The 25,441-nt window shown below is 40.3% G+C and overlaps 2 protein-coding genes across 9 annotated transcripts in view; both read left to right on the top strand.

Annotated features, from left to right (window-relative positions):
- TMEM9 (transmembrane protein 9) overlaps positions 1-5,378 on the top strand; it is a 31,455-nt gene extending 26,077 nt beyond the window's left edge. For all 4 annotated transcript variants that reach the window (XM_074308746.1, XM_074308747.1, XM_074308749.1 and 1 more), the window contains exon 6: positions 2,932-5,378. In XM_074308746.1, the coding sequence (XP_074164847.1) occupies positions 2,932-3,084 (153 nt within the window). In that variant the 3' untranslated portion in view covers positions 3,085-5,378. The remainder of the gene's footprint in view (positions 1-2,931) is intronic.
- A 6,001-nt stretch (positions 5,379-11,379) lies between these two features.
- On the top strand, positions 11,380-25,404 carry ASCL5 (achaete-scute family bHLH transcription factor 5). Of its 5 annotated transcripts, none has more exons than XM_074308745.1 (5): positions 11,380-11,615; positions 16,244-16,339; positions 17,445-17,515; positions 19,927-20,090; positions 23,052-25,404. In XM_074308745.1, the coding sequence occupies exon 5, from the start codon at positions 23,601-23,603 to the stop codon at positions 24,225-24,227; it is 627 nt and encodes a 208-aa protein (XP_074164846.1). In that variant the 5' UTR covers positions 11,380-11,615; positions 16,244-16,339; positions 17,445-17,515; positions 19,927-20,090; positions 23,052-23,600; the 3' UTR covers positions 24,228-25,404. The 5 variants fall into 5 exon arrangements, with proteins under 5 accessions (XP_074164846.1, XP_074164842.1, XP_074164841.1 ...); XM_074308741.1 differs by having other exon boundaries at positions 11,381-11,615; positions 16,167-16,339; XM_074308740.1 differs by having other exon boundaries at positions 11,381-11,615; positions 16,167-16,339; positions 17,423-17,515.
- Positions 25,405-25,441: the final 37 nt, after the last annotated feature.

Below are 25,441 nucleotides of genomic sequence, written 5' to 3'. Positions count from 1 at the left end.
CAGGAAATGCATGGGCTCGGGAGCTTCAGAAGCAGGGAAGTGGTAATTAGAGAAGAAGGCTGCTTTCGACGGAGGCAGTTCCGAGATCGAAGGGGAAGAGGAGGCGGGAGTCGGAGGGAGAATTGGGGAGGGGGACGTGAGGGTTGAGAATGAACCTCAGGAAAGGTCAGGGATAAAAAGGAGAAACCTGGCACCCCAGGTTCTCATTGGAACTAGATTCCCCAGGTGAGTGTGTCCCATCAGGGAAGTCAGAATCCCACAATCTCAGAATTGGAAGGAGCTTTGGAAGTTACCCAGTCCAACCTATACCTGGACTGGGAGCCCCTCTTACAATAAATGAGCCAGCCTTTGCTTGGAAACTTCTTTTAAGGGGAAACTATAAAAGCCGCTCCTTCCTCTTTCTTTGGACAGTTGGAATTGTTAGGAAACGTTGCCTCTATACAACTGGCACCCATCACTCCAATTTCAGTCACTTAGAGGCAAGTAGAAAAGCCCAATCCCTCTTGCACAGATATTTGAATACATGTCTTGCCCTACTCCATCCCCAAGCCTTCTCTTCCCCAAGCTAATCATTCCCAGTTCTTTCAGAATCCTCAGGTAATGTGATCTCAAGGCTCTTCCCCATCTTGATTGCCCTGATTTAGACCTACACCCTACCTAAATGCAGATGCAGCAGAAAATCCCACTCTTGTCTGGGACAAAGCTCTGTAACTGCTTTGGAGTAGCCAGGTGTTGTGGTAATGGTAACATGCAGTTACATAGCACTTAAAGTGCCATGAAAAGTGATTTCCTCATCTGATCCCAGAGTATTATCATTTCCATTTTTGTTCAGATTAGCTCGGAGAGACTGTGATATCATGGACCATACTAAGAGTATCTGAGAGGAAAGATTTGAACTCTGACCTCCTGACACCAAATCCCAAACTCTAATAGGCCATACTGCCTTACCCATCTTTTTTTAATTGTTTTGTTTAGTTTAGTTTTGTGGAGTCCTCTTGAGATTTATCCAAAGCAAAGTTTTAGAACAGTCAAAAATGAAAGAGAAGGCATTGAGTTTAGTGGTAGTCCTTATTTATTCAGGGCCTGAGAGTGAGCAAAATTCTTTCCCAAGAATTCCCTAACAAGTATTTTTTTCCTTATCCCCATTTTACAGATGAGGAAATTGAGGCCCATTGAAGTTAAGCAATTTATTCAATTGGTGAATGAAAGCTGGGATTTGGATTCAACTTTTCTGATTGTTAACACTAATGCTATTTGTAGTGTACCATGGACAAAAAGGCAAGGGCAAACTGGAGGAATGTTGTTGGATTATTTCTGAAAAGGGGAGGAAATGCAGATTTTCCCATTTTCCAAGTTCCTACAGTCTGGTTTATGATTCCTGAAAGAATTGAATTGTGATTCAAATTAGTCACTTTCACTGTGCCCATCTCACTTCCCCATTCATGATTTATATCTCTGATATTTCCAAAGACACTAAAGGAAGCTAGGAGAGAAAAGGAAGCTTAGAGGTGTTAAATAGAAAGTTAGAATTTGAATACACAACTACCAACTCCCCAATCTGGGTTTTGCTTCTCTGGAGATAGTTTTTCTTGGTTTGATCTGTACTTGCAGGAGTACATCTCTGGCCCAACCCAGAACTATCTGCACCGCTCCCACCTATATGAGTCTGGACTCTGGCTCAGGTCGAATGAGACAAGAATAGCAGCTATAAACATCCTTCTGGCCTCCTGAGCTCATTCTGAGCTAGAAACCCTAAATAAGTAAATAAAGTGCTCTTAAGGGTTTTGTAGACCACAATAAGATTGCATCCCCATCCCTTTCTGATCCCTCTGCTCAAGCTGGGGGAGGGGATAATCTGCCATTGAGGATCCAACTGATCCTGGTTCCATCTATGCACAAATCATGCAGCATTTAGCTTCAGCCATCCCCCAAAGATGGAGTTGTTGAATACTTCCCCTGAGCACATGACTTGACCATCCTCTGTTGGAGGTGTTGGAGGCCTTCCCTATTTCTTTTGGTTCCTTTGCCTCCTCCCCTAATCTTGAAAGTTTTCCATCTTATAGTTGAGGGTTTCTTAAACTTTTTCCATTTGTAACTCTTTTAGCCAATAACTCCCAAATGGATAGGTCTATAAAATAGATATACAAATCAAACATTTATTGATAACCATAACTTCACAACTTCAATCATTCACATACAGAAAATAAACCTAGGAAAAAATATATAAAGCTGAGGTCTGTTTCATGGAATGATGTTGCATACAGGCACCCAGATTCAGCAGCAGGAGCTGGGGGACTTGGGGAGATCACCTTTAGAAAGTGCTAGAGAAACATGAGATATAACTGATAATGGGAGAGAGGAGGAATCTCCCTGATATCTTCCAGCTTGGCTAGAGGGATATGACTTACACATTCAGTTACAAGACCCCATACAGGGGTCACAAACCACAGCTTAAGAAGTTGAGTTCTAGGTAATGGGAGAGTAGCCCAGCCCCTTCTTTCATTGGCCACTTTGGGACACCATTCCCCCCCCCATTACTCATTCAGTCAGATATTTCAGCTCTTCTCATACTGCTCTGTGGCTCTAAGGCATAGAATAAATCTCAGAGCACAGAGTAAATAGATAGATTCCTAAGGAATCATTCACATACAGAAAATAAACCTAGGAAAAATATATAAAGCTGAGGTCTGTTTCATGGAATGATGTTGCATGCAGGCACCCAGATTCAGAAGCAGGAGCTGGGGGACTTGGGGAGATCACCTTTAGAAAGTGCTACAGAAACATGAGATGTAACTGTTAAGGGGAGAGAGGAGGAATCTCCCTGATATCTTCCAGCTTGGCTAGAGGGATATGCTGGAGACCAGGGCTTTGGAGGCTGCTGCTTCCTGAGACTGAGAAGATTCCCTCCAACTCGTTTCTTTTTCCTTGCAGGATGCCCGTTCGTTGGCTGCATCAGCCGCCCCCCTGACAGGACCCCGAGCTAACACAGTGCTGGAACGGGTAGAAGGAGCCCAGCAGCGATGGAAGCTGCAGGTGCAAGAACAGAGGAAGACGGTGTTCGATCGTCACAAGATGCTCAGCTAGATGGGCCGAGTCGGTTGGGCCGTGGAGAAGAGGAGGCAATGAGGGCTGGGGGACGGGGGCATTTTTCTCCCCCTCCCTCTCTTTTCTCTCTCAATCCTTCCTGTTACAAGCCGATGGCATTGTCCTTCTTTTCTGTCCACCCTGAACCTCTCTTTTCCCTCAGACATGATATTCTAAGCCAGCGATCCAGGGAGGGTTAGCCCCGTTCCTCAGTGCATCTCAGGGCTTTGGATTTGGGGGGAGGTAACAGACTCAAAGGGGAAAAAAAGTCATCGGGATTGGATAGGAAACATCTTCCCTCCTCTTATGCCTTCCCCAATTTCTCTCCAAATCCTAGAGAGTTTCATGAAGTGAGGGCATGTGGAATATCTTAGCTTGGAGGGGAAGTAAGCGAATCTTGCCCAGCATGTCCTTGCTCCTATCTCCTCTGCCATGCTGTAGATTCAGTGAGACCATTCCCCACCCTCACAGACACAGTCATCACACACCACAACTTCTGTTCCACCTGACCCAAATCCTGAAGTCACTTCCATTGGAAAGCCAGCATCCTGACATCTTAGCCAAGGCACAAGGTTCTATGATCAAGGTATAGCCTTCCCAATGTCTTCCTCTGTGTTCATTTCTTCTCTAGTTGTAACCCCTTACCTCCATCTATTCTTTATTTTACTGCTGAATATCCTAATGCTGCGGGACAAACGTCTCCCATCTTAACCAACTTAAAACTGAGACCATCCCAACACCTCCACTCCCAGTTGCTAATTTACAGGAAAATGGCTGGATCCTCTGACATCCTAGAGGGAGGACCAGATTCACTCCTGAGCATCCTGATGTCCCCATTACATTCCCAAAGATCATTCCCTCAACGCATGGAGAGAAGTGTCTATTCTTACCATCAGTTTGCAGTCCTGCCTGTAAGCCAAGGAAATAATGATTAAATCATATTTTATCTCCCTCTCCATCCCCAGCCTTCAAGATCTCAGGAGCCTTTAAGAATGAGGAGATATGGGGGGGGCATATTATTCTCTATTAGTCTGAGTGGGAAAACATCTGGAGAATGGATCTGCCAGTAATTCTTGGGGCTAGAGCAGACAGCAGAATCCAGATAACCTGTCTTCCAAACCAAGCTCTGTTGCAAGCAAACCTTTCAGATGGAGCCACTTCTCCAAGGGGAAGTGTAGCCCAATCATGGGGATCCCTGGATTCCAAAGCTGTGATTTTGTGAATCACCACCCTGAGACCAGAACTTTCAGCCCTTGAGATTTCCCCTCCTCCCTCATTTTTGCTTATCCTGTTTGGTGCTTTGCTCAGGTCAACACCTGGTGCTGTTCTGATAATAGAAAAATTGAGTGAATGTCAATGACAATACCTGGGAAGATCTTCTGACACTAAAAATAACAAGGGAAGGTTAGAAAATGGGGGAAGACTGTCAGAGAAGTAGGGATTACTCAGCACAAGCAAATGGCCTCAGTTTCTAAAGCCTCCCAGGAGGGCCTGAATACTGGATCAGCCATTGAGCACAGTGGAGAGATAATAGTGGAAAGGGATAGAAGTATGAAAAAACCCAGCTAGAAAGAAAAAAAAAAAAAAACAGGCAGAAACAGCAAGTCATTGAAATCTCTGTCTTGGGAATATACACTTAAATGTATTGAAAACCCCCATATATGGAATCCCACTGTAGGCCATGGGGGATTTCTAAAAGAACAAAACTTTTCAGAACCCAGATCCAAAATTACAAACACATAGTTTGAAGAATTACAAGTAAATATGATGAATAGTACAAGGAGTGGAAAGGGGAAAAGAATGAAATGAGAGATAAGACCCAGCTAGACATAGTCAAGGGCTTCCTAGGAGAGAGAATTTTAGAATTTGAGGACTGAAAAACATTGTTGGAAAGAACCTTGGAGTGGGTTGAAGGTATTTAAGACAGAAAAAAGGCACAAGGGTGTAGAAATTGATAGAAATAGGCTAAATGTGACAGTACTAAACAGTAAGTGAAGTAAGTGCTAGAGGTTAAAGGGACATGAGAATTATATAAAGTTCCGTAGCATCACTCCCACATCTGATGGGAATGAATGGGTAGCAGAGAATCAAGGTGCAATTACTAAGTATTTATTGTGTGAATAAATTGGCATCCGGATAGTTCACTAGAGTTGGAACCTAGAGAAAGACCTAAATTTGACTTAACTGTTTTCACCTGGGTACATGATGAAATCTCTTGACCTGCTCCCTTACCTATAAAATGGGGATGATGATAATAATAGCATGTAATAAATAAGAGTGTTTTAAATTTCAAATGAGATAACCTGTAAAGTGCTCTGTAAGCCTTAGAGTATGAGTATCCCAAAAGTCTTAGCACTTAACCCCACACTTAGTATCCCAAAATCACAGCATGGCTCTAAGAACTAAGGTTTTTGGGACACTATGTCAATACTCTTACTATGAGTCAGGCACATAAAGAAAAAAGCAAAAATAATCTCTTTGCTCAGGATCTTATGTTCTTTTGGGAGAGAAAGCATATGTAGACAAAAAGATGTATCCAAATTACATCCAGAGAAGTTAGATGGTACCTTTAAAGAGGGAAGCACTAGCTGCTAAGGGAGTAACTGAGAAAGAAAATGAAAAGGTTAAGAAGGGTTACAAATGCCTAATGCAGCATTCTATATGAGATCTTGACAGTGCGATTTGTTATAAATAATCTGATGGAAAGAGGTTGATTTGACCAGTTATGTGCCTATAGGAAAATCACTTTATCAGCTGGATAGAGCACAGATTAGAGAATGAAGAAAACTTGATGCGGGGAGATCAATTCCGTTATTGCAACAGGAAGAAGAGAACAAGAATCTATTAATCACCTACTATGTACTACGCATTGTGCTAAGTACTTTACAAATAATATCTCGTGATCATTAAAATAATGGGAGGTAGGTTCTATTTATGATTCTCATTTTACATTTGAGGAAACTGAGGCAGACAGAGGTTAAATGAATTGTTTAGGATCGCACAGTTGGTAAGTGTCTGAGACCAAATTTGAATTCCATCTTCCTGACAAGATTAGTGTTCTTAACCCCTTAACTGCCTTTAGGACTTTGAGCTGGGATGATCCCTTTGTGGCAGAAATAGAAAGGACAAGTCTTGGCCAGAGATGGGGCAAGGGAGAGAAGAGGAATTGAGGATGCCATTGAGTTTAACCAGTTCCTAACTGGTAGAGAAACAAAGCAGTCTATTTCTATTGTTAAGAAGACATCTCCTGAGAGTAGGATGAGAGAGTTTTGTGGGAAATAATTAGTTAATTGGCTTCTCTGAGGCAGAGGGATGGAAGATGGATAAAATGCCTTTTCATTATCCTCACTTCTGGGAATTTCTAGGTTATATCCCCTACCTCTCAAAAAAAAAATCTTGTACTACTTCATCCCTAAAAACTTCTATGTATAAAATTCTCCAGAACTTTTTATTAGCCCTATGGATGGTCTGAGTTCAGTAATAGGATATTCTCTGAAGACAGGTATATCTGATTTTATGCTATCCCAAAATATGAAAAATGAATTTACAGAAAATGTTTTAGTGGATGATTGATTTTTCACTTAACAAGAGAACAACTTATGGAATTCCTTAAGGTAACCATTTCCTTGTTTATTTAAAATAAGTCACTTTACCAAAAGAACTCACATACTGCATTTGCAGCAGCATATCTATTGTCTAAGACAAACCAGACATTCTGCCTTCTAAAATGAAGAGAAGTCTTGGGTTTTAGGACAACAAATATCCTTCAGGTATCCTGAGAGGGGAGGAAAGAAAGTCTTACAAGAGGAAACTTCAGAGATGGTACATGAATGCTTTGTTTTATTGAGCTCAAAAATAACATAATATGCATATTAGCCTGGAATAATCAATGGAGTACTTAGGATTTTTTTTTTAAGGCAGTAGGACCAAGGTCCAAATCTTACCTCTGACATTTACTAGCTGTGTGATGCTGAGCTTCATCTCCATGTTCCTCAGACAACTTTCTAGGACATGACTACTAAATCAAAGATGGGTTGCGATTCACTTGGTGATGAAAATGTCCACACTAGGACTGGGTACACTAATGAAATTCCAGCTCCTTCAAGCATTTGCATGATATGATAGTGGACATGTACTTTGTGTGGGCTTTTTTAAAATTTTTGTGCTGAGGCAATTGGGTTAAGTGATTTGCTCAGGGTCCCACAGAGAGGAAGTGTTAAATGTCTGAGGTCTGATTTGAATTCAGGTCCTCCTGACTTCAGAGCCGGTGCTCTATCCACTGCACCACCTAGCTGCCCTTTTGTGGGGGCTTTTGATATCATCATGTACAAGAGTCAAATATGAGTTCCACCAAAGCCCCAGGTTCTGTTTCAAAGCAGAGAGGCTGGGCCTAGGTTAGACAAAATTTTAAAGTCAACAAAAGTCTTCCCCAACCTTCTGAGGTTGGTGAAAGGCTTTATTTAGCTTACTCTCCTTTCTAAAGTGTGAAATGGGGGGATTCTGAAAGAAAATGGATTTAGGGAAGAAGGAAAGCATTTTTCAGTGGCCTACTTTATATCCTTGGAAATGGATCAGACTTGATGATGGAACACAATGTATGTATATCCAGCTGCTTGCGTGAGAATGGGGTTCCTTGATTCTAAGCCCTACACCTTGGAAGGTATTGTGGGAGATTGTATAAACTCTGGAAGAAACAATCTGGATTTGCTAAATCTTGTTCACCCTTTCTGCCAACTCTCACTTACTTTACACACAGAGATCTTCAGAACCCTTTAGATGAGAGAAGAGCTTGGTTTGGGGAGGTACAGCAGGAGGTTCTAGTCCCACCTTGAGTCACTGTGTTTGAAGGATCTTCAGAGGACAATTTACCCAATCTATACCTAAACATCTCTCCAAAATGGTCATCCAGATTGTCCCCAAGGCTAAAAAAATTTTTGAAGTTTTTTGATCCAATAACTTCATTTTGCATATGAGGAAACAGGCCCAGGGAAGCTAAATGTTTTTGTTGTTGTTGTAGTTGTGGGTTTTTTTTTTTGTTTGTTTGTTTTTTTGTTTTTGCCTAGGATGCATAGAGAGCATCTGGGGAAGGAAATAAACTTAACCAATGGGTACCTACCTCACTAAGACAACCCACTTCACTCTGGGATCGTTGTGGGTTGTTATGTTGGGTCAAAATTTGCCTCTACAATTTCCATCCATGCTCCTAGTCCATTCCCTTGCGGCTAAGTGGAAAAGTCTAGTCATCCTTCTGCATGGCAAATATTTTCAGCTATCATGACTCCCTCTCCAAATCTTAGTTTCTCATGGTCAATCATCCTTCAAGTCTTCTTATGTTAGTGTCCATACCTTGCCCATTCTGTTTCCCCTTCAGATTCACTTCAGTTTGTCAATGACTTCCATAAATTGGGGTGCTTGGAAATGAACACAATCAGACAAAGACAGAAATAGACAGTATGTAATGAGGAGCCATTACCAGTCTGTAATACAAGTCACTTGGAACAAAATCCACTTGAAAAGTGCATTAGATTACCAATTATCCCCATTTGTGTAGGGAAAAGGAGGGATGGGTAACTCAAAAGAGCAAAAGAGTCAGATATCCATTATCTTGGCTTTGGAATGCCATCAGGAGTACACACCCAAAAAACCACACACTTAGACGTTAAAATAATCTCTCCCTCAGTACGGTTTACCTGATTCCTTACCTTTAGATATGGTCTATTGTCAATAACCTAACTCTTGGTTGAGTTGGGGCAGTGCCAAGACAAGAAGGTCCAGGTGAGGTTTGAAAATTGCATTTCCTTGATATCCTCTGATGGCTTTAAACCTTCACCATAAAACCCAGCTTTATCACAAAATAAATGTCTGCATGCCATGAAGAAGAGAATGGGGGGAGGGGGAAAGGCATGCAAAATACAGGGTGTCCCCAAAAGTCTTAGTGCAGTTCTAAGCTTTATGTTCATTCATTAAAAAAAATCAAAGTATTTCTTGTTGCATCACCCTGTACATTGTGACCTATACCCTTGCTTACTTTGGATTACTCACATCTCTAGCTTGGGGACTCCAGTTTATCAATTCGTGGCTATTCAGGAGTTAACTATGTTACTGATCATCAGCTAATAAATGCAATAATGATAACCCAGCCAGCCTGGTGATGCTCTGCCTAGTGGGTAAGTGGATGCAATGCGAGAAGGACATTCTCAGTGGGTTTGTGTAGAGACAAGAGAATTTGTGTGTGACAGATATTTTCATGTTTAGTTCTCTAGATCTTCTACTGGTCCTGTCACTCCCACTCTCTAGGCAAAGCCAGAAGAGAAAGTCAGTTGAACAAATGACATGTTTCTTTAGCACTTGATGGTTACAAAGCATTTTATATAGATTATCTCATTTGATCTTCACAAGGACACCAGGAGGTAAGGGAGTATAATCATTCTCTGCATTTTATAGATGAGAAAGAAATCTGTGGTTTAGAATAAATGGTTTGTCTCCCAAGAGTTTACCATTCTTACAAAAGCAACTTGGGGGAATACCCCAGAGAGAATACACATAGAGAATGATAAATAAATGACCTACTGAGAAATGGATTTTGCCCTCCAAGAGACTGTGGCTTGGTCAGAACTACAGTATGTTAATATTAGAGCCAAATCTGGATTTCCTGAGTCCCAGCTTAGAAATCTTTCTCCCTCACCAGGGAGCATCCACACACCCCCTTAATGGCTGTTACAGGAAGGGGGCATTTTTGCTATCCTCCCACCATATCTATTCTCTTGTTTGATAGAAGGGTAGCATTTGGTCAAAAGCAGCTATTTCTTCACCCCATGCCCTGGAAACATTAATAGAGAAACTTTACTCTGTAACACAGTTTGAGTACTGACATTTCCCAATTCTACAACTACTTCAAAATCCACTTCAGACCAAGACTGGTCTCCCTTTCCCCATCTTTAAGAATATCCAGAGAAATCCATTGGACCAAGTAATTCCTCCATTTCATTACATATAGTCAGGAAATATTTCCTGATGTCTGATGGGGCAAAAGGAATGAGCATTTATTAAGCACATACTATGTAAGTGCTTTATAATTATTAACTCATTTGAAAAAATACAACAATGCTATGATGCTGGTACATTATAATTTCCATGTTATAGCTGAGGAAACTAAGACAGAGGTCACCAAAGGGTTCACATGAATGGTAAATATAAGAACCTGGATTTGAAATCAGGTTATTCTGATTCCAGGCCCAGCACTCTGCCCTGTTATTGATGGAATTCAGTAGAAAGCATGGCATGCTTAAAAAAGTAATGAGTTCAAGTTAGAAGACCTGAGTTCAAATCCTGACTTTGATATTTACTAGTTATGCAACATCAAGCAATTCATAGCTTCAATTGTCCTGAGTCCTCTTCTGTAAAATGGGGAGTACAAGGTTTCCCCAAAGTTTGAATGCAGTGGAAAGTTATTAAAGCTACTTAAAGTTTAAACCAATTTAATTGAAGATTTTTGGTGGAATACCTCATAGTAATACTCACAATATCTGCATCACAGGGTTGTTGTGAGAAAAATACTCTGAAGACCTTAAGGCATTAGGTGGTGAAGTGGATAGAGAGAGCAACCAAAAAACATTAAGCACCTACTGTGTGCCGGTCATTGTGCTAAACACTAGGGATACACAAGAGTCTCTGCCTTCATGGAACGCTGAATTTAAAGTCCAGAAGACCTTGATTCAAAATCTGCTTCAAATATTTACTTACTCTGTGACTTTCAGCAAGTTGCTGAACTCTCAACCTCAGTTTTCTCTACTGTAAAATGGGAATAATGATAGCATACACCTCAAAAAATTATTGTAAGGTTCAACATGAGACAATATATGTCAATAAGTTCATATAAAGTGTTTCACAAAATCTTAAGTGCTATCTATATGTGAATTTATTATTATTATTATTATTATTATTATTATTATTATTATTATTATTATTATTATTATTATTATTATACTAATCCCTCCTGCCTATAGGAAACTGAGTTTCTCTGCGGTCCTTGCATGCTGGGCCTGATCTAGTCATTCTTTCATGAACGTAACTTTCATTCTCCTTACTGGGGGGAGCCGGCCCCTCTGTTTGAGTTCTCCCCTCTCCTGCTCTTCTCTTCTTGGGAGACTAGGGGGCCAATCGCCGGCAGGCAGGAATGCCCGTGGCCTCTGGCTCCCGTGGGACTTCTCTCCCAGATCAGAGAAGCCCCCGCACCCGCCTCTCTCCCTCCCCTTCTGGGTGTGTCACTGTTTGAAGCCGAATCAGGTAAAGCTTACCTGGCTCTCTGCTTACCTGGTGGCAGTGGGAACCCGGGCGAGAGGCAGACAGGCGGTGCCCGGGAGGAAAACAGACGGCACCCCGAAGGCTCCCAGACCGCCCTCCAGGATCGCCCGGGTCCGCTTCAGGTGCCTGGGGAAGCCTGAAGCTCCGTCATCCCCGAGGACGCCTCCCGGGCGGGAGCGGCGGGCTCCCGGGAGAAGCAGCTGGGGCAGAAGCCGGCGCTGGCGGGGGTACGTGGCTGGGGGCGTGCGGGGGACGGATTCGCCGGACTCTGAGACCGAAATAGCCCCGAGCCAGATCGGCCCTGGGGAACCAGTCCAGAAATGAGGCTTATTTAGGGTGGGCTTAAGCAAACCGGACAATTCTCTTAAGCAAAGCACAGGAAAATAAAGTGGAGCCAAGCGGAGGCTTGGGTTACAGCGCCCACTTCTAGGAAACCAGGGGAGAGATCAACTGTCGGCAAGGGGAGTTCCAGCGGCTGGGAATCTCTGCTCGTTTATGAGTCCCACACTCCGCTGCCAATTAGATGGGCTGGGAGCCGGGGCAGCGGGGAGTTCACGCTTTCCGGCAGTTGTCCACGGTCCGTCATTTATCTCGCGATGAGAGAATATTGGTAAAGCGCTTTACAAATCCTAAAGAACTATAGAAGTGATAGCTTCCCCCACCCCCGGTGGCCGTCTACGAGGTGAAGGCTTTCCCAGGGCACTGGCAACATGATCGAGGCCAATGGAGTTTCTGATCCCCAAGATCTAGTTCTTGTGCTCTTGACTCCCTTGACGCTTGTACTTTTTTATGCTCCACTCAAGGGTGACCGTCTGAATTTGTTCTAATTTCCAATCCCAGTGTTTCAGTATAGAAGCTGTGCCCTGGGTATTTGGAGCGTATGCAATGCAAGGAGATAGCAGTTCATTCCACATTTGGCAAGTATTTATTACAGACCCTTAATGCTTATATAGTCGCCTTAGGCACAGTGGAAGAGACCTGCATAGTATATTTGAAAAAATTAAAAAAAAAAAAAAAAGAGGCAGAGACAAATAGTGAAACAGAGATAGAGAAAGGGAGGGAGGGAAGAAAGGAAAGAGAGAGAGAGACAGAGACAGAGACAGAGGAAAAGGAGAGAGGAAGGAAGGAAGGAAGGAAGGAAGGAAGGAAGGAAGGAAGGAAGGAAGGAAGGAAGGAAGGAAGGAAGGAAGGAAGGAAGGAAGGAAGGAAGGAAGGAAGGAAGGAAGGAAGGAAGGAAGGAAGGAAGGAAGGAAGGAAGGAAGGAAGGAAGGAAGGAAGGAAGGAAGGAAGGAAGGAAGGAAGGAAGGAGAGGGAGGAAGGAAAAGAAGGAGGGAAAGAAGAAGAAAGGAAAGGGAAGGGAAGGGAGGAGATAAGGATTTCAAAGATTAAACCCTTGCATTCTGGTTGGGAGAGAAGACGCAGCGTTACAGTATGGGAAATGTCTTTGGCATCTTATGAATAAGAAACAAAGGAGTGGAAAAGTTATAAGGACTTCATGGAAGAAGTGAGACCTAAGTTGCTCTTGAAGAATGTGTGGACTTAGTACAGATGAAAAGTCAGAGCATAGCCCAGATTGGGGTGAAGAGGGAAGTACCAAAACAAAAGTACAGATTCAGGAGAGAACTGGACAAGTTCAGGAGAACATAAGGTGATAAAACAGACTAAAGCAGAGGGTTTGAGGGATAAAATGAACAAGATAGAATAGAATGGGATTGTGGGGGGGAAGCTTTGAATGATAGACTTAAAGGTTTAGTCTTCATTCTATATGTAAAAGGGATCCTTGAAAGTTTTTTTTTGTTTTGTTTTGGTTTTTTTGTGTTTTTTTTTTGTTTTGTTTTATTTTAACAAAACAGTAGCATGATAAAAGTGATATATAGGAAAATTAATCTGTCAATAGAGTAAATAATGGGCTGTATCCAAGAGAGAGTGAGAGCTGGCTTTTACAATAATCTAGACATGACCTAATGTGAGACTAGACTAGATGATGGCAGGCAGTGGCAGGAGGAAGGAAAATGTTGGAGAAATGTTAGCAAAGAAGATTGGACATGGTTGACTGAATATATGACTTTCTTGTTCATCACATTAATTTCATTTTGCCTTTGCATGGTCTGTCCCTTACATTGGCACTATACCCCCTTTTCATTTCTGCCTCTTGGAATCCCTATTTTCCTTCAAAGTACAACTTGAGTGTAACATTCTGTGTGAAGATTTTCTTGATCCCCCAATTCCATCAGCTATTCCTGTGCACTAGCTTTATATATACTTGCAAATGTACTTGATGGTCTCCAAATAGCATCAAGTGAGCTCTTTATAGACAGGAACTCTTGAGCTTTGCATTCCCAGAATGTAGCACAGTGCATAGAACATAGTAAGTACTTTATAAATGTCTGTTGATTATTGATTGAGAAAATAGCATTGTCACAGAATGTGACAATGTAGTAATCTGTAGTTGAGATAAGCTTAGAGGTGTCTCAAAGATAACCGTTAAGTATATAAAGAGAAACTACAAGGAGGATAAAGATAGACTATTTCCATCTTCTTTGTGGATATAATAGGAAAAAAGGAAGAGGGTTATTAAGCTATAATTAGAAGGATTTAGTTTAGATATCAGGGAGAACTTGCTTTCAATGGGTTGGGGTTTTTTTAAGTTTTTAAAATATTTTTAAAATTTTATTTTTAGTTCTAAATTTTCTTTCTTCTTTCCATTGAGAAAGCAGGAAATATGAGATCCCTTCCATATATAAAGTCATGTGTAACACATTTTCACATTAATTTTGAGGAGATTTAAATATTTAGCTTTTAGAGAGAACATTTGGGATCTAGTCCTCTGGAATTCTTTAATAATGAAAGTTTCTAGAGGTGAGTCAGATCGTCTTTGGATCAAAAAAATGTCTTCTTCCATACATTGGGAAAGCTGTAGAAGCATTTCTAAAAAAAATACCAGTGTAAAGATGTTCCATTTCCTCACTTTTATTTGACATAACTTATCTTATTACTAGCAATCATTGCTAGTAATAAGATAAGAGAAAGATATTAAAGGCAATACACATAGTAAAGAGGAAATGAAAACTATCCCTATTTGCAGATCATATGCTGGTTTGCCTAAAAAAATTCTAGGGAATCAACAAAGAAACTCATTAAAACAATTAATAGCTTCAATAAAATTGCAAGTTACACAATAAATCCATAAAATGTCAACAGCATTTCCATATACTAATAATAAAATCCAGAAGAATAAAAAGTAACTACAAAATGCATAAAAGGATTTGGGAGTCAAATACCAGAGCACACTCAGTACCTTTGTAGATTCAATTACAAAGTGCTCCTTAAAGAAGTAAAGAACAACTTAAATAGCTGAAGGAATGTTCAGTGTTCAAAACTGAGACCTATCAATTATAATAAACATGACAATGGTATCAAAGTTAATTTGTAGATTTAGTAATGGCAATATGGGACGTGACTTGGAGGTGAAGCCATAGACTCCAGCTAAAGGATTTTTGTCCTGTGCGTCATCACTACAGCTTCTTCTCTGGCCCCATCTTCCTTCATGCTCCCAGGGTCTCAGATTTCAAAAATACTCTTCTGAAACTTATTTATATTATAATTATAATAGCAAGTAGCTGCATAGCATTTTCACATTTGCAAAGTAAAAATATTTTGTTTTATCTTCATGAAAATCTTGGGAGGTAAACTCCATTATTATCCAAATTTTCTTGTTGTTCAATCATTTCAGTCATGTCTAACTCTTCCTGTCCCCTTTGGGTTTTTTTTTTTTTGTTTTGTTTTTTTGGCAGAGATGCTAGAGTGGCTTGGCATTTCCTTCTCCAGTCCATTTTACAGATGAGGAAACCGAGGCAAGCAGTGTGGAAATCACACTGCTAGAGGAAATATCTAAGGTCACTCACACTTTCTTGACTCCAAGGACAGTTCTCTAGCCACTGGGCCATCTTGTTGCATCTTCCTGGAAGCTTTGGGAAGAGTCAAACAAGTAGTTCCACCATTCAGGCTAAAGTAGAGTTGGGGCGACAGAGGTGAATGTGCCTGTGTAAATGTATGGCCCTATATGGGATAATTTTTAGTAATTATTACTGCTTCTACAAATACTAATGTGACTCTTTATAATAACAATAGTAATCTCTTACCTTTGGATGGGTAGTACTTAATATCTTGGCCAGCAAAGTAAGCTTAAATTATGACCTTCTGAAGAAAAATGAATACTCCTTTCTCTTTCTGGTCTCTCCCATACTAATGCCAGTAAAGATACACTGACCCTGAACTGCAGAGATTGCTGGGGCAAAACTGTACTCTTTTATCTTTACTTGTGTATACAGCTGACTGGAGACAGGTCCATGGTTAAAAAAAAAAACTATAGAGATATGGAAAATCAAGGGGATAAAATGGAGATTTTTCTCTCTCTATTGTATAGATAGAAAAAATTGAGACCCAAGATGATAGTAGCACGCAGTTCCCAAGATCACTGAGTCATATAATGATAAAAACCAATATCAGAATCCCAGATATCTTTTTTTAAAATAATTTTTTATTATATATTTTTATAATATTATCCCTTGTATTCATTTTTCCAAATTATCCCCCCCCTCCTCCCTCCTCCCGATGACAGGCAATCCCATACATTTTACATGTGTTACAATATAGTCTAGATACAATACATGTGTGTAAATACCATTTTCTTGTTGCACAATAAGCATTAGATTCCGAAGGTACATGTAACCTGGGCAGACAGATATTAGTGCTAACAATTTACATTCATTTCCCAGTGTTTCTTCTCTGGGTGTAGCTACCTCTGTCCATCATTGATCAACTGGAAGTGAGTTGGCTCTTCTTTATGTTGAAGATTTCCACTTCCATCAGAATACATCCTCATACAGTATTGTTGTTGAAGTGTACAGTGATCTTCTGGTTCTGCTCATTTCACTCAGCATCAGTTGATGTAAGTCTCTCCAGGCCTCTCTGTATTCCTCCTGCTGGTCATTTCTTACAGAGCAATAATATTCCATAACCTTCATATACCATAATTTACCCAACCATTCTCCAACTGATGGACATCCATTCAACTTCCAGTTTCTAGCTACAACAAAAAGAGCTGCCACAAACATTTTGGCACATATATGTCTCTTTCCGCTCTTTAGTATTTCTTTGGGATATAAGCCCAGTAGTAGCGCTGCTGGGTCAAAGGGTATGCACAGTTTGATAACTTTTTGGGCATAGTTCCAAATTGCTCTCCAGAATGGCTGGATTCTTTCACAACTCCACCAGCAATGTATTAGTGTCCCAGTTTCCCCACATCCGCTCCAACATTCATCATTATTTGTTCCTGTCATCTTAGCCAATCTGACAGGTGTGTAGTGGTATCTCAGAGTGGTCTTAATTTGCATTTCTCTAATCAGTAGTGATTTGGAACACTCTTTCATGTGAGTGGATATAGTTTCAATTTCTTCATCTGAGAATTGTCTGTTCATATCCTTTGACCATTTATCAATTGGAGAATGGTTCCGTTTCTTATAAATTAGGGTCAGTTCTCTATATATTTTGGAAATGAGACCTTTGTCAGAACCTTTGCTTTTAAAAATATTTTCCCAATTTGTTACTTCCCTTCTAATCTTGTTTGCATTAGTATTGTTTATACAGAAACTTTTTAGTTTGATGTAATTGAAATCTTCTATTTTGTGATCAATAATGATCTCTAGTTCTCCTCTGGTCATAAATTCCTTCCTCCTCCACAGGTCTGAGAGGTAGACTATCCTCTGTTCCTCTAATCTATTTATGATCTCATTCTTTATGCCTAAATCATGGACCCATTTTGATCTTATCTTGGTATATGGTGTTAAGTGTGGAGAATCCCAGATATCTTGCCTCCAAAGCCGTATGCATTATTATGTACGACTTTTTTAAGGTTTGGGAGTTTTCCAAAAATCAATAGTTTAATATTAAATAGCATTTTAATATTTACTATTAAATAATAAAATTAATATTAGTATAAACATATTTAATTTTTTTTATCTACATGTCCCAGTATATCCCTCCTTTTCTACCAGACAGCCACACCTTAGTAATAAAGAAGAAGAAGAAGAAGAAGAAGAAGAAGAAGAAGAAGAAGAAGAAATAGGTAAGATAGCTAAGTGACTTAGTAGATAGAATACTAGACTTTAAATCAGAAAGAACTGAGTTCAAATCTGGTTTCAGACATTTTCTAACTCTGTGACATTGAGCAGATTACTTAACTTCAACAATAAGAATAACATCTTCCTCCCAGGGTTGTTATGAGCATTAAATGTTATTAATTATTATTTATTAATTAGATTATTATAGAATATAATATTATTATTTACATTATTATCCGATGTTATTAATTAGAAAACACTTAGCACAGTGCCTGGCATATCATATAAAGGTGTGTTATTGTTATTACTGGGAGAAGATGGTGGATTGCTTGAGCTCAGGAGCTCTGAGTCAAAGTCAGGCTAAATCCATAACAGGAGTCCACACTAAGTCTGTCACCAATATAATGAGCACCTGGAAGCTGAGGGAGAAGGTAGGAGTGGTAGGAAAGTCCCTTAAACTCAAGGAGGAGCTCAATGGCTCAAGTTAGAAATGGAGCAGGACCAGTTGGTAGGATCATGCCAGCGAGCTGCACTTCCAGATAAAAAGACCCATTCTCAAAAAAAAAAAAAAAAAAAAAAAGTGGAAAGTTCAACAAAATTATCCAACATATCAAAAAGTCTAGTGTTATGTGTGAGGTTTCTCACTTCTACAAAAAAATGGGAGAGAAAAGGTGAAGGAAAGTGTAAGAAAGTTAGAATTTAATGGATATCTGTTCTGGCTTTGAAGTGGAAATGTTTTTCTTCTTCCCAGAATTATAATTCATTTGGCTTTCATGGAAATGTGCCAACCAAGGGAGAAAGACCCAGGGCCTATCAATGTATCTTGTCCTCCATGGCAGGTCACTTTGTATCCAGGGAAATACTACAGAATATACTCCCTTCTTTAACCACTTCAATAGAATTACAGATTAGCAGGATTGGAAAAAAACTCAGTACGACTTTGTTCAAACTACCTTCTTTCCCACCTAAATATAAAATCCCTGTCACAACCTTCATAACAAGGGAGGAACAAGAGTCCTCAGTATCCACTTAATGACCCCCTATGAGGTCAGGTAGCTGAATGTGAGGCTTGTGAAATTACGATTACCAATAAATGTTTGATTTGTATGCCTAGTTTATTTTTAATTTTTTCACTTTTATGCATTTTATTATTCACTTAAGATTTTTGTACAGTCCACTTAAACTGAATCTCACTTTGAGTCTTTCTGGCAATATGAATTTAAAATTTTTCCTTGCATATATCTCCTTCCTTTCCTCTATCTGTATACCTATTTTATATATCTCTATACCTGAAATGTATAAATTTCTTGGGTAAAAAGGGTTATATGGGGTCATGACTCACAGTTTAAGAAGCTTTGCTCTAGAAGAAGTATTTGCGTGCAGTAGAGAGACCACTGGACTTGGAGGCAATAAGACCAGGGTTCTTAAGAGCTCACAAACTCACCAGCTGCGTGAGTCTGGGCAAGTTAACCTGAGCTTTAGTTTCCTCACCTGTAAAATGAGAGGGTTGACCTTGATGATCTATAAGACCTCTTCCAGCTATAAATCTTTGATAAGTAACGTGACCAGAGCACAGTCCAGTGGGATGATCATTTCTTTGATCTATTTGGACAAAAGCATGTCCAAACATTTTATCCACCCCACTCCCATTCAATAAATTCCAGTGGCTCCCTGTTTCCTTCAGGATCAAATATTTTTAAAATTCTGTTTGGCTTTTTAAGGTTTTGATAACCTGGGCCCCTCCTTCTTTTCCAGTCTCCTTTGACTCTACTCCCCTCCATACACAGCATTCAGTGATACTGTTCTCACTACTGTTGATGTCCTTGCTATTGCTCACACAAGATGCTCCATGTACTGATGCTGGATTGTCATTGACTATCCCTCATACCTGTAATTCTCTTCCTAACTGTCTCCTGAAATCCTGGTAAAATCCTACCTTCTGTGAGTAGCTTTTCCTGATTTCCCTTAATGCTTTCCATCTCATTGGTCCCCATTTTTACAGAGGAGGAAAAAGATCCACAATAGCACATAGTTCCATGTTAACCTGTCTGTATTTTATTTATACATAACAATGTGAATCTTGTTTCTTCCATTGGACTGTAAGCTCCTTTAAGACAGGGACTGCATCTTTTTACTTTTTTTCTATCCCTCTAGCACAGTACCTGGCATATAGCAGGTGTTTAATAAATGCTTGCTGACTTGGTTTGGTCGTGGTGTTTCTAAAAGAAGAGTCTGAATTATAAGTCATTGCTTTTATTCCTTTTAGTGGCCAGTTCAAAGGAAATGAGTCTCCTCTGAAATCCCTACAAATTCTCAAAGCTGACATAAGACAACCCAAGGAAGAATGACTTCCCAGATTTTTACAGAGCTGGCAGTGCTAGTTAGGTATTTCAGTTTTATTTCCCTTTTCCTCTAGAGCTGGAAGAGGAAGAACAAATGAAACATCAAAATTGGAGGCAGATCCAAGGATACCAATGCAGAAAGTGATAACCCATGGTACCCATATGCGATGTTTGGGGTTCCACCAAATACACAGAACTTTTAGATTTTCAAAGTGACTTCTTCAAATAATCTTATAAGGTAAGTAGTTCGAATACTCTGACTCCCATCTCTGAAGAGAGAGTGGGTGGGGATGGAGAGAAACTCCCTTTACCCACTTAGATCAGCAGCTATTTCTTACTGATCTTCAAGAACTTCTTGGGGCACTGGAAAGGGAGGTGACTTGTATAAGATCACAGTACCAGTAAGTGCCAGAATCAGAATCTGACCTCAAGCCTTCCCAATTTTAAGGCCAGTTCTTTAGCCACATCACTCTCTGCCTCTCATTGATCCCCATTTTTTCAGTTGAGGTTATGAGGTCATATTAGCACATACTGATGGTGATTCAGAGAGGTTAAACAATGGGATTTGAAATCATCCCTCCTGATTTTGTCAGTACCCTTTAGAAGATTATAGAGCAACATTATCTATCATTCAGTGTCAATTCAGGGGCTGATTTTAATGCTTTCCTGTATGACCTCAGTTTTGTATCTTTTTTTTTAATCTGAAAAATGAATGATTTGAACTCAGTGAACTTACACATCTAAATCTCTGCTCCTGTTTGCTAAGATTCCACAAACCCTAAAAGTAATAGCTGATTGTCTTCAATCCTTCAAAAAGGGCTTTTTCCCCCTTATTTATTTGAGGATTCACTTTGTGGATATTCAGTTATTTCAATAACACTGAAAGATACTACAATGTTTTGCTATTTCCTTCTTCAACTCATTTTACAGATGAGGAAACTGAGGCAAACAGTGACTTTGCCAGAGTCATGCAGCTAATAAGTGTCTGAAAACAGATTTGATTCTTTCTGACTCCAGGCTCAGCACTCTGCCTACCACATCACCTCACTGCCCTGAGGATTCAGTTAGACAAAAATATCTAAGGGCATTTTTCTCCCTTAACTATTATCTCTTGGTCCTCTTCCTATCTATGTGATTTAGTCTCCTTTGATGTGTCATCCTATTCCTCCCACCCATTAAGTACGGGGACGTCTCCCAGGGCTCAGTCCTGGGCACTCATTTTTTACTATATATTCATCATAATTACGAATTCATTTCATCAACTCCCAAGTCTTCAGTTGGGGCTACCAGGCAGTAAAATAGATTGATTACAGGTCCTGGAGTCAGGAAAACCTGAATTCAAATCTGACGTCAGACACTAACAAGAACAAAGCACTTCTGTCTGTTTCAGTTTCCTTATTTATAAAATGGAGATAATCATAGCACTTACCTCCCAGAAATGTTGTGAGGAATCAAATGAAATAATAATAAAGCATTTAGCAGAGTACCTGACTACTAGTGAGTACTACACAAACATTAGCTATTATAATTCACTTACCATCTCCCTTCAGATGTCTCTCAAATATATGTATCTGCCTTTATTTTCTTCCAATTAATCTTTTATGGGTAGGAGAAAGATGAACCAAACTCTGATTCGGTATTGTCAAATGCCTTTTGCACATCTCCATATTTATTTCACATCTCAAATGCCAAGAGTAACTCATTATATTTCTACTTCACCCCTTGTACTTACAAAATCATTTATTCCTCCGAAAATTACCATTTTGTTGATGATATCATTGTGGTTGTTCTTGTTTGTCCTTTGTTCTTGAAGTAGAACATGATATCACACCATCTCCCATTTTAAAAGTTTACTATCTTAAACTATACTATCATTTTATATATATATATATATGTATATATATATATGTGTGTGTGTGTGTGTGTGTGTATACATATATATATATAAAACTATAGTTAACAAAATTATACTATCTTATAATCATCCTTGATTCTTCTCTTTCAACTACCAAAGACCACCAGTTGCCAAATCTTGTGCCCCCCCATTTTGACAACCTCCATCTTCTGCTCTCCATTCACAAATTGAATGCTCAGTATTGAATACTCAAATTGAAGCCCAGATTACACCTTATATAAACTATTATAATTGCTTCCTAATTGGTTTCCTCAGTTCTAGTCTCTTTCTTCTCAATCCTGACCTACAGGCTTCAATTTTCCCCTTCTCCCTCTTTCTTTACCAAGTTACTTTTGAAGTAATAGCCCTTCTCGTCTCCAAGGGTAAATGGGTTCAGTTAATTTTAGACTTTCAAGGACTATAAACAAAATTTATGATTAATTCAGGCAGCTAGGTAGTGTTAGACCTGAAGTCAGGAAGACCTGAGTTCAAATATGGCTACAGACCTTGAACAAGGCACTTAACACTTGTCTGAATGTCTTCATCTACAAAATGGGGATAATAATAGCACCATTTTGTGTGATTGCTAAGAGAATAAAATGAGAGAATATTTGTAAAGGGCTGTATAAATGATAGCTATTATATAATTATAGGATTTAATGAATAATAATATAATAATAATAAAAGCTAATGTTTATATGGCACTTATTATATACCAAGCACTGCGTTAAGTGTTTTCCAATCATTATCTCATTTGATCTTCACAACGAACCTGGGAGATTGGTACTCCTATTTTATCTCCATTTGTCCCCTTTTAACAGATAAGAAAACTAAAGTTAGGTGACTTGCCCAGTGTCATATAGCTAATAAGTGTCTCACATGGGATTTGAAGTCAGGTCTTCGAGATTCTAGATTTGACTCTATCCATTGCCACACCTATCTGCCCCTAAATACAAAGAGTAATATACAAATAAAGTGATGGTACTTGTGAGAAAAAAGGTTCAAAAAGACATATATCCTCATCTTTGAAAATAAGGAAAATAAGCCTGCAAACATGATTGCTCCCAGAAGATCAGTTATATCCAGACAATAATAGTCTTACTTTCACATCTAAGAGCTGTGATGTTCTAACTTAGTCAAAAAGAGCTAGCTAAATTCTTAAATTGGTTAGATAACACAAAACACGAGTTAATACAATGAATATTCCTTAATTCTTCTAGATGAGTATCCCTGCCTTCCCTGAGTAAAGAAGCCTGGTCTAATTGAACCCATCATGACTGATATTTTTGTTCTTTTTTTCCTTAGAAGAATTGATTCTGAGTTACTGGGACAATCTCTGCTGCGCAGCTTCAACTGTAACAGCCATCTTTACTTCCTTGGCTTCCTAGGTGGCATCTAAATTTCTTCCCACAATTCCCAGGATTTGACCATCAGTTCTCTGGTGAAATTCCTCTTTGTCTATTTTCTAGGAAAAAAAAAGAGAGAGAGAGAAGCCAGTTTCTATGTGTCTGAGGAATGGAGTTCCAGAGATAGAGCCAGAAAGACTTTATTTTCCACCCATAGAAATGTGCAGTGAAAAGCTTTGTTGACTTGGGATGTCAGAGAAGGTGACCAGGAGGCCTCTTGAGCAGCAGCCAGCTTTTGAGATGGAACTGGTTAGTTTTGAGGGAAGGAGATTGCTTTTCAATAGTAATGGCTTATATTAGAGCCTGGAAGCCCCCAGACACCTTCCTAGCAAGAAAAAACTCCAATCTCACTTTCCAGAACTAAGGTGCAGCTAGAGATGTGACTTCCTCCCTGAAGGTGGATTTCTCTTTAGACTGTGGGGGAATTCTTCAAGGTCTATCTTGACTAATGACGATGAACAACAATTTCTGCCGGGCCTTAGTGGACCGCAGGTCCGTGACTTCCCCCAGCTGTATGCAGCTGGGGATTGTGGCCCCTCCTGGGCACTCCCACCTCCCCGCCACAGAGTCCTTGATGAGCATGCCTTTCCTGCTCTACCCCAGCAATGTGGAGCCAGCTTATTATGACACATACGGTGGGGTCTTCCCCTACGTCCCATTCCACGGTCCCTTTGGAGTCTATGACTACCCATTTGAGCCAGCCTTCATCCAGAAACGTAATGAGAGGGAGAGGCAGAGGGTGAAATGTGTCAACGAGGGCTACGCCCGACTCCGGGGTCACCTTCCGGGGGCACTAGCAGAGAAGAGACTCAGCAAAGTGGAGACCCTTCGAGCTGCCATCCGGTACATCAAATACTTGCAAGATCTGCTTAGCACAGCACCAGAGGGTACAGCTTCCGCCACTGGTGGTAGTGTCCTGGGGGGAGGACCAGCTCCCAAGCCTCCCCCTGGCCCTCTGACAGACTGCACCAGTGATGGCGAATCCAAAGCCTCTTCTTCCCTGGTCCCAGAGTCTTCCTCTTCATCCTACTTCTCCTCATCCCCCTTCTGTGAATCAGAGGAATCCAGCCACTGAACCACCCCACCCCCGTGCCTACAACCCTTCCCCTTTCTCTCTTCATCCCTCTATCTCTGAATCAGGTGCTCCAGGTGGGAAGGGGTGCAATCTGATTGGCAGTTCTCTACCAATTCATCTTCCTTATCCCACGCTCCCAGTGATGTCCGGGAACCAAGGCTAGTGCAAAGGCTCTGTAGACACACCTTGTGAAGGTGCTCTGCAGTATCCCATGATCCCCACCAGATGGCTCTAGACCCCACAATTCTAGCATCTCCTCCAGCTTCCAGCCAATTCCTGTGACTAAATGGTAGCACAACTGACAGTCTGTAGTGGTAGGAATTGTCTTAAGCAGAGTTCCTTTCAAGGACATAATCACAAATCCAGGCTCATGTATCAAGATGCCGCCAAACTCCCTCCCTCACAACCACTCCTTCAACTTACACCGAAAAGGGAAGGGGAACAAGCATTTACTGAGTGCCTTCTATATGCCAGACAGCATGCTGACGTTTTTCATGTGAGATAACTCATTCTGAGTTTAATAATTCAAAGAACCTCGATTTCTCTTCTGGGCCGTGACATAAAGGGAGAGGAATACTTCAGGAATAAGGAAGTGGGATACTGTGGGATTTACTCTTCCAAGCGCTTTCTGAGGTCACAGTGGGCAGAATGAATAGTAGAAGTTGGGATGAGGGCAGCTAGGTGGCAGAAGTGGATAGAGCACCAGCCCTGAAGTCAGGAGGACCTGAGTTCAAATCTAACCTCAAACACATAACACTTCTTGGCTGTGTGACCCTGGACAAGTTACCCCCAATTGCCTCAGGAAAAAAAAAGAAAAGAAAAAAAAAAGATAAAAAAGAAGTTGGGATGACTGAGCAAGGTAGCACGGGGTTTCTCAAGGGAAGTTCCACCACCCTTTGGTACCTATGTCCCATTCCATAATCGCTTTGGAGTTTGTGACTATGTTTTCAAGCCAGCTTTCATCCCAAAATACAATGAGAGGGAAAAGCAGAGCAAAGAGTTATCAATGAAGGTTACATCATGTTATGGCCCACCAATTCCCTTTCTTTTTGCATTTTTAAAAAAATTTTACAGCAAGCCTCTTGAGGGCAGAGTTTATAATTGCCTTGACTCTACACCCATCCCCAGCATACTACCCCTACAAATCAGGTTTTAATAAAAGCTTTTTTTTTTTTTTTTTTTTTTTTTTTTTACTTTTTGGTGTTCTCTCGAAA

This window comes from Sminthopsis crassicaudata, chromosome 4, assembly GCF_048593235.1.
Source record: "Sminthopsis crassicaudata isolate SCR6 chromosome 4, ASM4859323v1, whole genome shotgun sequence".
Lineage (NCBI taxonomy): Eukaryota > Metazoa > Chordata > Mammalia > Dasyuromorphia > Dasyuridae > Sminthopsis > Sminthopsis crassicaudata.
The sequence above is the reverse complement of the archived record's forward strand: the minus strand, read 5'-3'. Positions and strand labels throughout refer to the sequence as shown.

Excerpts from the sequence above, each read along its gene's own strand:
- ASCL5 (XM_074308745.1), top strand. The coding sequence starts at position 23,601 with ATGACGATGAACAACAATTTCTGCCGGGCCTTAGTGGACCGCAGGTCC.